This window comes from Nestor notabilis, unplaced genomic scaffold (assembly GCF_000696875.1).
Source record: "Nestor notabilis isolate BGI_N333 unplaced genomic scaffold, ASM69687v1 scaffold18608, whole genome shotgun sequence".
NCBI classification, from domain to species: domain Eukaryota; kingdom Metazoa; phylum Chordata; class Aves; order Psittaciformes; family Psittacidae; genus Nestor; species Nestor notabilis.
In genome coordinates, this window is record NW_009939809.1 from 16,778 (window position 1) to 27,982 (window position 11,205).

The 11,205-nt window shown below is 45.9% G+C and overlaps 2 protein-coding genes across 2 annotated transcripts; both read left to right on the forward strand.

Annotated features, from left to right (window-relative positions):
* The first annotated feature begins 2,681 nt into the window (after positions 1 to 2,681).
* On the forward strand, positions 2,682 to 4,008 carry LOC104410012 (cornulin-like). The gene is made up of 2 exons (XM_010020064.1): positions 2,682 to 2,819; positions 3,163 to 4,008. The coding sequence occupies exons 1-2, from the start codon at positions 2,682 to 2,684 to the stop codon at positions 4,006 to 4,008; spliced, it is 984 nt and encodes a 327-aa protein (XP_010018366.1).
* A 5,185-nt stretch (positions 4,009 to 9,193) lies between these two features.
* On the forward strand, positions 9,194 to 11,143 carry LOC104410013 (trichohyalin-like; the record flags this gene model as incomplete). Its single annotated transcript, XM_010020065.1, has 2 exons — positions 9,194 to 9,331; positions 9,818 to 11,143. Coding segments are annotated over exons 1-2 (1,464 nt in total), but the record flags the coding sequence as incomplete, so codon positions are not given.
* Between the last annotated feature and the right edge of the window lie 62 nt (positions 11,144 to 11,205).

Below are 11,205 nucleotides of genomic sequence, written 5' to 3' on the forward strand. Positions count from 1 at the left end.
CTTTTCCACAAGGCAGAAGAGAGGAAAATAACCTTGGGCTGTCTAAAGAGGCATAAGTTTCCTAGTTCTATTTTCAAAGAAAAGAAATATAGAAGAGGTTGGTTTACCTGAGGTTTTACACATTAAACCACAGCAGGAGAACTTTAAGCATGACCTAATTTGTGGATCTTCAGGAATCATGATAATTGGTGAATCACCAGATCAGCTACTCAATTATTTTAAAGCTCTTGCATAACCATACCAGATTTTCAGGTGATTTTGTTAGCAGAAGTCTCACCTGCTTTCCACTCCCTGGATTCAATGTAATTTATTGCAACCTCTGCTAAAAAGTGATGGTTTACTCTTTTCTGTCCTGCAGCACTTTTATCTTCTTCATTTTGACCTTCTAACCTTCACTGCTTCATAAAGCAGGCATGAAATCTGGTATAACTTAATCCTGTTATTGACTACAGTTGTCTAAAAGAGGAAAAACCACCTTGCTCAGGGGCTGGGTGGTTTGACTAGAAATAACTTCAGCAAGAACTTGTTCTTGTCCCAGCAAGAACACCCTAAACACTTCTGCCTCTCCAAGGCAATTGCCTCCCACCTTTACTGCAACTTAATGAGAAGGTTAGCAGCAATATGCCACATACTAGTAGAAAACTGTGTTTTCATGCAGGTATGATAGAAAGATGGATAGTAACTAAAACAAAAGGTACCACCCAGGAGATCACGGCTCCTCGCTGGGTACTGCCCACTTGGGCTGATGGAAGAGCTGCTTGATGGCTCCTGGGATTGAAACTATCCTAGATTAGAAGCCTCTCAGCTTAAAGAAAGGGCATACTTGAGACAGGCCCAGCCAGAGAAAAAGTGAGTCCTGAACTCAAGAGGACTCAGCACGCCACCAAAGGACAGCACAACCTGAAAAGACCTCCTGATCCTGCAGCCTCCCATATTTATCCTCTCCAAGCTCTTCTATGTACACCTTAAGGATTTCACATGAACAAAGTGGGACCCATTAACCTTTCCCCTGCCAGGCATGGAACAAACCAGGATATTTTCCAGAAAGTGGATTGTTTGGTTTTTTTTTTCAGTACAAAACTGGATATATTTTATTTTCTGTGCCCAAAACTCCTTGTACTTTAAAAGCTACATGGATTTCTGATATAATTTTTTTCCAGTCTTTCTTATTAACCACATGTTAGCCAAAAGAAGGACTTCAAAAGTAGAAAGCTAAAGTGAAAACACCTTAAAGTCTGACTCAAAGGGCTTAGAAAACAGTTCTCAGGTCACACTGCATTTGGAGCAGTATAGGAGCAAAATAAAATTGACTTTCCTGAGCAAACAGGAATAACTTTTATTTAGGTCTTTGGGGCTTCCAGTTAAGCCACTAGGCCCCAGTATGATAGCGTCACCCACTGAGTTGCAGCAGGGACTGATGCTGGACACAGCACGAGGAGTTTAAGTCCCTTCCTTGCCATGTGCCTCAGTTTCCCCTTCTGGGTAATGGGTGATTGCTGTCCACCATGCCCACAGTCCCCAGCTGCTCGCTGGCTCTGGGACGTGCCATGTCACCCCTTGTCCTACTCCAAGTGCCACTTGGTGGCACTGTTTGAAAAGATTTCTTTGCTCGATGCCTACCTCCCGTCGCGATCCAAAAGAGGGAGTTTCTGGAAGGAATCCCTTTAATCTTAGCATCACAATATCCTCATTTTCCTTCGTTTTCTTTTCTCTCTATTCACCCTGCGAGCACTCCCAGACCGTCTCCTCCCCTGTGTGTCAGTCACTGGAGACCTCCTTTTCACACAACACATTTGCCAAACACAAGAGTCACAGGCGTTGCTTGGGCATCAGCTTAAACTAAATCACCCAGTGGTAAAAATAGCCTTTTCTGTTAAATTCCTCTGAAATACGTCTGCAGGTGGGGCAAGCTTAGGAAAGATCTTGCATTTACAACAGAGAAAAGCATCAGAGCCAAAGTTAATGAGAAAGAGACAAATTAATACATGGGTATGACAATGTAATTGGATGGAAGATGTTTCAGGTCACCTTGCTGAAGGGGTGTCTCCTCTGGAAGATGCGGGCTATGATTCTGAACTCTATATAAGATGGCCAAGAGCTGATCTGCTCCAGATTGTGCTCCTGAAGCTCAGCACTCCTGCTCCTTGCCCAGGTAAGCTTGGACAGGCTTTTTACACTCTCTGACTTTGCTACCAGCAGGAAAGCAGAAGCTTCTGGCCAAAAGGATGTCCCTGGAGCTGCCAATGCAGAGATCTCCTAGAGGATAAAAATAAGAATGAGATCTGGAATTACACTATTCCATGGATTGTTAGAGACAACTTCCAATCACAGCTCTGCTCTGCTCCAGATAAATGGAATTTTTTCTTTTCCCTCCTCTCTTACTGTGTGGCCCCAGCCTTTTGTGTCTCACTGTCCTTCACCTTTCCAACCATCACTTGCTGGTCCACACCCCTCACCATCTCTGCAGCTGAGTTTCATTTGTCAGATTTGTTTTCCTGTGAGATCATTCTTGCTCTCTCTTTTCTCTTACACTGTTCCATTTCATCTGTGCCTTTGTCTCCTTTTCCTCTTTCTAGCTGTTCAGCTGCATTGGTTAAGAGTAACTTATGTGAAAAACAAACAAATGAACAAACCCCTTTTTGTCTGTTTTTTCTTGCAAGTTGCCTCAATTTTCCAGGGAGATGGCCCAGCTGCAGGAAAACATCAATGGCATCATTGCTGCTTTCTACATGTGCACCAGAAGCGACAGCAACTGCAGCCCCCTGAACAGCGAGGAGCTGAGGCAGCTCTTTGAGCAGGAGTTTGGGGACATGACAGAGGTGAGGATCCAGCCCTGTAGTTGGGATCCACCACTGGTATGTCCTTGGGCTGGGATCAGTGGTACAGTGGGGTTTGTAAAGCCATTCACTCACATGAAGGTGTACAGGACCCCTGGCTCCCTTGGATAGGCACAGATGCCTTCAGTTCCCAGGATCTGCAGGGAAGAGGAGAAGCTGTTCTTTCTCCCAGTGCCAGTAGCTCATAGACCTCAGTGCAGGGAGCAAATGAGCCACCAGGTTTGGGGGCATGGGGCAGGATTTCTACCCTGAGACTGATCGAGTGCTCCTAGAGAGATGGTGCAAATAGCTCACAGGATTTCCAACATCATTTATGTCTTTACAGAACCCTCAGGACCCCCAAACCATCAAGAAGATTATGTGCTTCCTGGATGATGACAGTAACTGCAGGGTTGACTTCAGCAAGTTGCTCAGCCTGGTTTTCCATGTGGCCAAGACTTGTTACAAGCCACTCCAGCAGCACCAGGCACCAGAAGATGGTCAAGAGGTGACAGCACAAGAAAAGGCAAGTTGGGAGGAGCCATTGGAGCCATGCACAGCCAGTCACAACTGGCAGGTCCCTGAGCAGGGTGTGGACAATCAGGTTGAGGACACTGAGACACAGGACCCAGACAACCATCGAACCCAGGAGAGTGAGACATCAAAGCAGGACCAGGATACCCATGAAACCCTGGAGAGTCAGACACCAGGGCAGGATGGGGACACCCACCAAACCCAGGAGGGTGAGACACCAGAGCAGGACCACAACACCCATCAGACCCAGGAGGCTGAGCCACCAGAACAGGACTATGACACCCATCAAGCCCAGGAAGGTGAGACATCAAAGCAGGACCATGACACCCATCAAGGCCAGGAGAGTGAGACATCAAAGCAGGACCAGGCAACCCATCAAACTAAGGAGGGTGAGACACCAGAGCAGGACAAGGACACCCATCAGGATGATGAGACTGAAGCACCAGAAAGGGATCCAGAGAGAAGTGAAATCCTGGACACTGCAACCCCTGAGCAAGACAGAAATACCTATAAGGAGGAAGATACTGAGACACCAAACCAGGACCTCAAAATCCACCAGGCCCAAGAAACTGAGGCACCAGCACAGGGTTCAAACCACCCTCAGAGTTCAAAGAGAGTCTGCACAGCAGGACCCAGCTTACTACCATCAGCACTCTGAACCCAAAGTGCTGGAGCAGGAACACAGTGGGGCAGAGGCTCCATCTTGTCCAGCACAACAGCAACACGACACTCATCACAAAAAACAACCTGCTATAGAGCAACAGCTCCTGGAATCTCTGTATCAGTGGCCACCAGAGCAGTAAAGGCTGAAACAAGCCTCCTTCTAAGTGAGGCTGTTGCTCCCTGCAAGGAGGTAATCTTTGCCCAACCTATCCTGGTTTTCTCATTTCTGCTTGTCATGTCTTGTCCAATTCCATTTTAGCCCTGAGCTTCCCTACCCTGGTTTGTACTGAGCTATGCATGATTAGAGACCTTCACTCTTACCCTGTGTCAAGCTACCTCTGCCTGTGTAAGCAAAGCAATAAAACTGAAGGCAAACCAGCACAGTGTTCTGGTGTGTCACTGCAGGTGTGCCCTCAGCCTGGCTCTGAGCAAACATGATGTGGTGCAGAGGACCTGGGTGTCCATCCCTCACACGACATACAGCCAGATTGCTCCAGGGTGCAAATGGAGGGATGGCTGCAGAGAGGCAGGTGTGTCCTGGGGGTGGATAGCCTCAAGGAGCTGCTGCTGAGCTGCCTTTGCAATTTAGCTGAGGTTAATGGATTGGTCCCTGCAGGCAGGGATGCGACATCCCTGGGAAAGATATCTTCGGGGGGGAGAAGTCTGGGTTGACACAACAGCGCAGCCGACCTGAACGGACTCCTCACAGCATCCATCTGCTCTGGGAGGTTTTCATGTCTGCTGTGAGAAAAACAAACAGCTGCTTACAACTGAATGGGAGGGATTTGTCCTATTCATCTTCACTTATTAATTATCTCAGAAGCAAGGGGAATGTGGAGCATGCTATGAAGATCAAAAATCCCTATCAGCTATGGAATTCTCCAATGAAAAGTGTGGAGACATATTACACACAACAAAAATGATGATTCAGGTACATCCAGCCCCAACAACAACTGGGAGGCCAGAAATAAAAAGCTGACAAGCAAAACTATGCACAAACAGAGCCAATCTCAAACTCAGATTCAATTCAGGGTACCAGATCCTCAGGCACTTGTCCGAACATACACATTGGAATGTGAGCAACTCTGAGGGCATGAGCAGTCTGGTGAAGTCAGAGGGGTTTATTAGGGGGTTCAGACGTGCTGGACCACCAGGCAGGCCCAGGGCTCAGGATCCCACAGGGAGGGTAATGCTCAGCCTGTTTTTCACCATGTTATCTTTCACTTGTGACCTATCACCAAATCAGCACATGATAAATGCACCCGCACCTCCTGCTCTGTGGTTGGTGACAAGCAGCACGCAGAGACCTCACTGGGAAATAAAACGTCATTCCTCTGGGCCACCCCAGAATTTCACAATTTGCTGAGTGTTGAATCAGAAAAAACAGCATTCCAAAACTACCCCCAGAATGGTCACCCACAAAACCACCTGGCTTAAAAGTGTGCTAATATAAAAATTAGAAGTATTAGACACAAAGTACATCAGTCTGCTGTTCTACTGAGAAAACAAAGTAGCGATAATATGTTCAGAGCTACTTCGTGGCAGCTCTGGACATGCAATGGGAGAGTCAAGACTTAAATTCCATCACCTATCTGTCAAAACCCCATTTCATCTGAGACATTCCTCAAAACATCGTTTTCCAGAGAACACCATTTTTCTTCTAAAACAGGTCTCAGTCCAATAGCTCTTTTCTTCTCATTAGCACTGGCTTAAGGTCTAAAATCACCAGACCAAACCATCCCCCGTAGTCTGTCTGTCCAGCTGCCACCTTCTGCAGCATCAATAAAAAGACTGACCTCCCAGTTCAGGCAGACACCAAGCCCTGTTAGGTACATGTTAATTATATGCTCTATTCTGAATAACGCAACTTTTGCCATCAGGAGTATCACATTTGAAATTAAGAGGGTTTTTTTGGTTCATTTGAAGGAGAACATAAAAATTGTCTCACTGACACACATACCTGCCTAAGATACTTGCAAGCCAAGGAGAAGTTGGAAGAAAAAAGGTCATTTATACATCATATGAGGAGCCTAGTTCCTCTAAGATTAAATGCAATAGAAGTTTGGTCACCCTGTATAAATGGCGATGGGCACAGAACTGAGTAAGAAGCAGGAGGATGGAGCCCACCCTCTTGGCTGTCAGCTTTTAAAACCCTTCCCAAGTCCCATCTTATGAAAGTATCTCTGGGGAAAACCAAACCCTTGAAACAGAGTTTCAGCTCTGCCAAGAACGTGCTTTGAAACTTGTTGCTTTGTCCTCGGAATAGCAGCAAAGCATGGGAAAGCAGGAGAGCATGAAACACAATGTACCTTTTCCTGCATTGACAGCTAGAATCTTCCATGTGGCTGACATGGCACCCGATCATCCCATGCTGCCCCAGCCCTTGTGGGGGATTACAGACTGTTACAGGACACTAAGCCACACTTTAATTCTCTAATTTTAATAATAACTCCAATCTACCATGAAATTACAGTTTCCCAAGGGTATTATTATCCCACAGGTGGGGTATAATTTGCACAAGTATAATTTAATCTTGAAAAAAAGCTCAAAAATGAAGTATGGTTAGTAACAATCCTTCATACGCACTTGTATGAGTATCCCAAATGTGTTACCAGCACTAATTAATTAGGCTCCTACACCCAGTATGATCTTGCCTTACAGATGAGCCACTCACCCAAGGCTGCGTGACAAGTTCATGCTCTAAAGGCTCTCTGCAATGTCTCTGTCATGCTTGTCAAAGCAGCATCCTACCTCCAAAACCAACAGCAGAGGCCCAGGTGGCATGGCTGGTGTCTTCCTTATTTGCTCACCGTACTGGGAGAGATCAGGGTGAATAAAGGAATCAGTTGGTCTCTAATTAATTTAGTGTTAAAAGATTATTTTTTTTCAAGTAGATTATAGAGACAATTACAGTAAAAGGTGCCTAGGGCAACAGATGAAGATTCAACATGAATCGACCTCTCAGCAGACAAGTTTCTACTTTTATTTTTAATGGAAGATCAAGCAAAGATGAAATGAAAGTAATTTGTGGAGGACAGCGAATATGAAAAATGTTTTTCCATTATTTTTGTCAATGTGAAGTCACTGCTTATTGAACAGACATTTCCTTGTATGAAAATTCCTTTTGCAAACTTTAGCACTTAAAAATATTCTGTTTGGGTTTGGGTTTTTTCCAACAAAAACCTGGATAATACAACATAATATAAGAAGAAGAATATAAAATATAAGAATAAGAAGCTCCTAACTTACCAAAAATAAAACACTCTACAATGGCCCCACACAAGCCAAGATCTGGAGGATTTGGGGATCTCACTGCTGTTCACCTGCACTTCACCATTTTTGTAGCACTTAGGTCTTCTTCTGTCCTTCTGTGAGCAAAAGCCAGACAAAAATCCCATTGACCTCAGGCCCAGGGTGCTAAGGGAACTGCACAAAAAGCAAACAAAAATAATCTCTGGTATTGTGGTATTAAGCTCATGGGCCATAGAGATCTCAACTGTCCCTATTCTGCTCATAGTGAGCTCTGCTATCATCAGCACTTCTGTGCCATCCTCAAAATTTCATCCCGGTGGTATTTCTGTGTGTGTATGCATAGTACATATATAAAGACATACCTATACAGATGCACACTTATATTAAAATGCACCCTCCCATTCATGCATGTATATGTTTTATAGCTACTCTACATTCTTTAAAATCTGAAATACAATCAGCTTGTAAAATAACTTTACAGCCTGGATGAGGTGGAACCAGCCAGTGCCTGAATTGCCACATGGCAACTGCTATTTCTGGGTTAAAATGATAGGTAAGGGGATGATAAGTTAAATAACCCGTTTGAGGACGTGAAGGTGCAGCTGGGCTTGGCCAAAGATGAATCAGGACAACGTCCACAAAGGGTGTCTCCTTTCCATAGCTCCATCAAGGACCCTATAAAAGCACTCAGGTCCTCCGATCACTCTGCACGGCTTCACAGGAATCCCACTTGATCCCATTGGTGATCTGGGTAAGTCACTCCTTCTGAAACATACCCTTTGCTGGGCAAGGACATATTGTTTCTATAGGATTTGTATTGGGTGGCAGCGTCACTCCTGCTGCAGTATTTTCTGAGTCTTTTGCATTTATGTTCATTGAAGTGTTGTTTTGTGTTATTGGGACATTTGCATGATGTCGTTATGTGGCCACATCTAGAGGCAGCTTTTCTCAAAGAGAAAATGAAAGAGGGAGCCAGGTTTTGTGCCTTACTTTGGTCTGGAGTCAGCTCCCAGCTAGAATGAACAGATTGGAGAAATTTTCCTGTTCTGTACAGGATTTCATATGCAGATGTGTGCACCCATGTGCATGCGTATGCACACGTTGGAGACATGGCAAGGCAGACAGGTCACAGCTTCTCCAGCTGCAAGCTGAGATCTCAGCACTGATAACAGGCTTGGGGATCCTGCAAGGAGGAAGGAATAAGATGGCTTTTGAGGTTCCCAGACACAAAGCTCCAACAGGAGCACTGCTTTCTGCCAAGCAAATCTCAGTAAAATTAAATAAGTAGCTATGACCTGGTGATCTGACAAAAATCTATCTGCCAATAACTGATGCTGTAATGAAAGCTTTATCAATCATTTTATATTACTACTGGTCACAGAAGCATCAGCCACAGGGCTTGTTTTAACTCCCTGTAAGCACTCTACCTGTCTTTGACCTAGCTAGATCTTGTCTGAGGCCATGCCAAGCCTCTAGCCTGCTTCACAGAAGCCATTGTAGCTCAGTGCCAGGCAGAGACAGCAGCATGGGCCCTGGAAACACAAGTACGTAGTATAGCTCCACAGGTGAAGGCAGGTTCTTGGGGCATCTCTTGAGTCACCATCCCTAGTTCCCTCCCTGTGATCCATAAATGCAGGTATCCTGCCATCCCCTATCAAACGTCATTCAAATACGCTAGTACACAACTTGGAGGACACTCCCCATCCCACTAAAACCCCATAGCACTTGGATTTCTTCCCAGTGCCCTGGTGAAACAGAGCTCACCATGGCACAGGAGCAGACACATAGGTCATGGCACCCAGCATTCCATTAATGTGTGCAGCCTGACCCCATCAATTCTCCTTCCTCTTTTCATGCTCAGAGTCAAACAAATCACAAATCTTTAGGTCTGCTCCTTTTCTTGCAGGCTTGCTTGAATCTGCAGGAAGATGTCTCGCTTCTTAGACAGTATTTCCACCATCATCAGCGTCTTTCACAAACATGCAAAGGAAGATGGAGGCAGCTTCAACATCAGCCGAAGGAAGATGCAAGAATTCATACAGACGGAGTTTGCAGATGTCATAGCTGTGAGTACTGCTGCAAGGGGGAGGGCTTGAGGCCCAGACTGGAGTGCAGGGACTGCAAAAATCTCTTTCTGAATAGGAGGTGGTTGTTATGATGGTGGGGTGGGAAGGCTTTCAGCAAAGGGGAGCAGCAGTTATGTTCCTTTGCACTGACTGCTTTGACAACTCCTCCAACTCATTTTTCCATAAGAAAATGGGCAAAAGCTGGAGAATGACTCATGGGGAGGTATGGTTTTCTTTCCAAGGTAGGAAGGAAATGCATCCAGTAGAGGGATTCAGCATGTGCTCAAAGAAAACTGGGCAGCTGCAGCCAGTGAACACCCAGGAAAATGCAGAATAAAGACATGGAATTGCTGCTGAGCTGTAAAAGTAAAGCTATGAGAGATGGAAGGAGAAAAAATTGCAGTTGTCCCTGTCTTTGCATTTCTCTGACAAGGAGGAGGAAAGCTAAAGCACTTTTTTGTTTCCCTGTGTGTGTTTTCCCTGCAGAAGCCACGTGACCCTCAGACAGTTGACAAGATTCTGCAGTTTCTGGAGTGGGATGGTGATGGGCAAATTGATTTTAATGAATTCCTGCTTTTGGTGTTCAGAGTGGCTAAAGCCTGCTACTGGTACCAGTCGAAGGGACCATACCTTCTACAAAGAACAAAGCTGACATCCAGTGGCAAGTTGCACCGAGAGCCTGAAATTAAGAACAGAGGGAGCAGTCGACAACTCCAGGAGGAAGAAGAACAAACCTGTGAGAGTGATCACCATCCCCCCTGTGAACCTGAGCTGCAACGAGACACCAGGGTCGAGCTGGAAACACTAGAGGAAACAGGGAGTTACCAGCAATGTAACACACAAAGCAGAAAGGATGCAAAACGAAGCAGTGAGCAAAGGGAGCCAACCCCTCAGGTATATGAAGAACGAAGCCAAGAGCCATGTGACCAATGGAACAGCCTGAGAAGACGTCAACCACCAGAGCTGAACAGACAAGGAGATGCGCAAGTCCGCAAGCACAGAAGATTGGAAGCACATGAGCCCAGGCTGTGGAGAGATGAGAGGCAAGATAAAGAGAGGCCACAGCAAGACCAACTGGCAGACATGAGGAGTTGCAGCAAGACCTGTGAAACAAGACCACTACAAAACCGGTGGGATAGCCGTCAGCCACATGAGCCAGTAGGACCAGCAAACAATAACAGAAACCAGCGCCCACAAGAAGCAGATAGAGGCAGTCACAATCAGCCACGTACATTTGAATTACTCACAGAAGAGAGAAGCCGCCAACACCGCAATGAGCTGGAACAAAGAGCATCTGAAGAGAGCAGCCACGATCAGAGTGAGCCTGAACGCCTGGATTCGAGAGGCCCATATCAGTCATACATAAAGGAACCACTAGAAATTGACCTCACGTACAATAAGACATGTGAGATAGAAAGAGATATCAATGAAAAAGATAACAATAGGGAACATAAGCTTGAGTATGTGGAAAATGAGAGTAAAATACGTAAGACTCAGGAGTGGGAAAAAACAGATAATAGAAGGAGAAAAGATATAGTGCAGGAGAGGAGGACTGAACACCAACAGGAGCTGGACCTGGAGGTGTATGAGAGTAGAAGCCACCAGACACGTGAAAGGGAAGAGCGAGGTGCCATGGCTAACCAGAGAGAGAGACGCGAGAGACGTTACTTTGAAGCACGTGAGGCCGAAATCGATGGAAGGAGGCAACGTGAGCTGGTGAGCATCGAGAGGGCCCGAGAGACCGATGTAGCGGCAGCAGAAGCCGCGGTGAAGGTCCATCGCGTGTCCCGGGAACTGGAGCCCCTTGAGGAGGTAGAAAGGAGGGAGCGTGACCTGGAGCATCTTGATGCAGAGCAAGAGAGGAGAGTTTACCG

Coding starts and splice junctions, on each gene's coding strand:
- LOC104410012 (XM_010020064.1), top strand. CDS start 2,682: ATGGCCCAGCTGCAGGAAAACATCAATGGCATCATTGCTGCTTTCTAC. Junction 2,820..3,162: donor AGTTTGGGGACATGACAGAG/GTGAGGATCCAG, acceptor ATGTCTTTACAG/AACCCTCAGGACCCCCAAAC.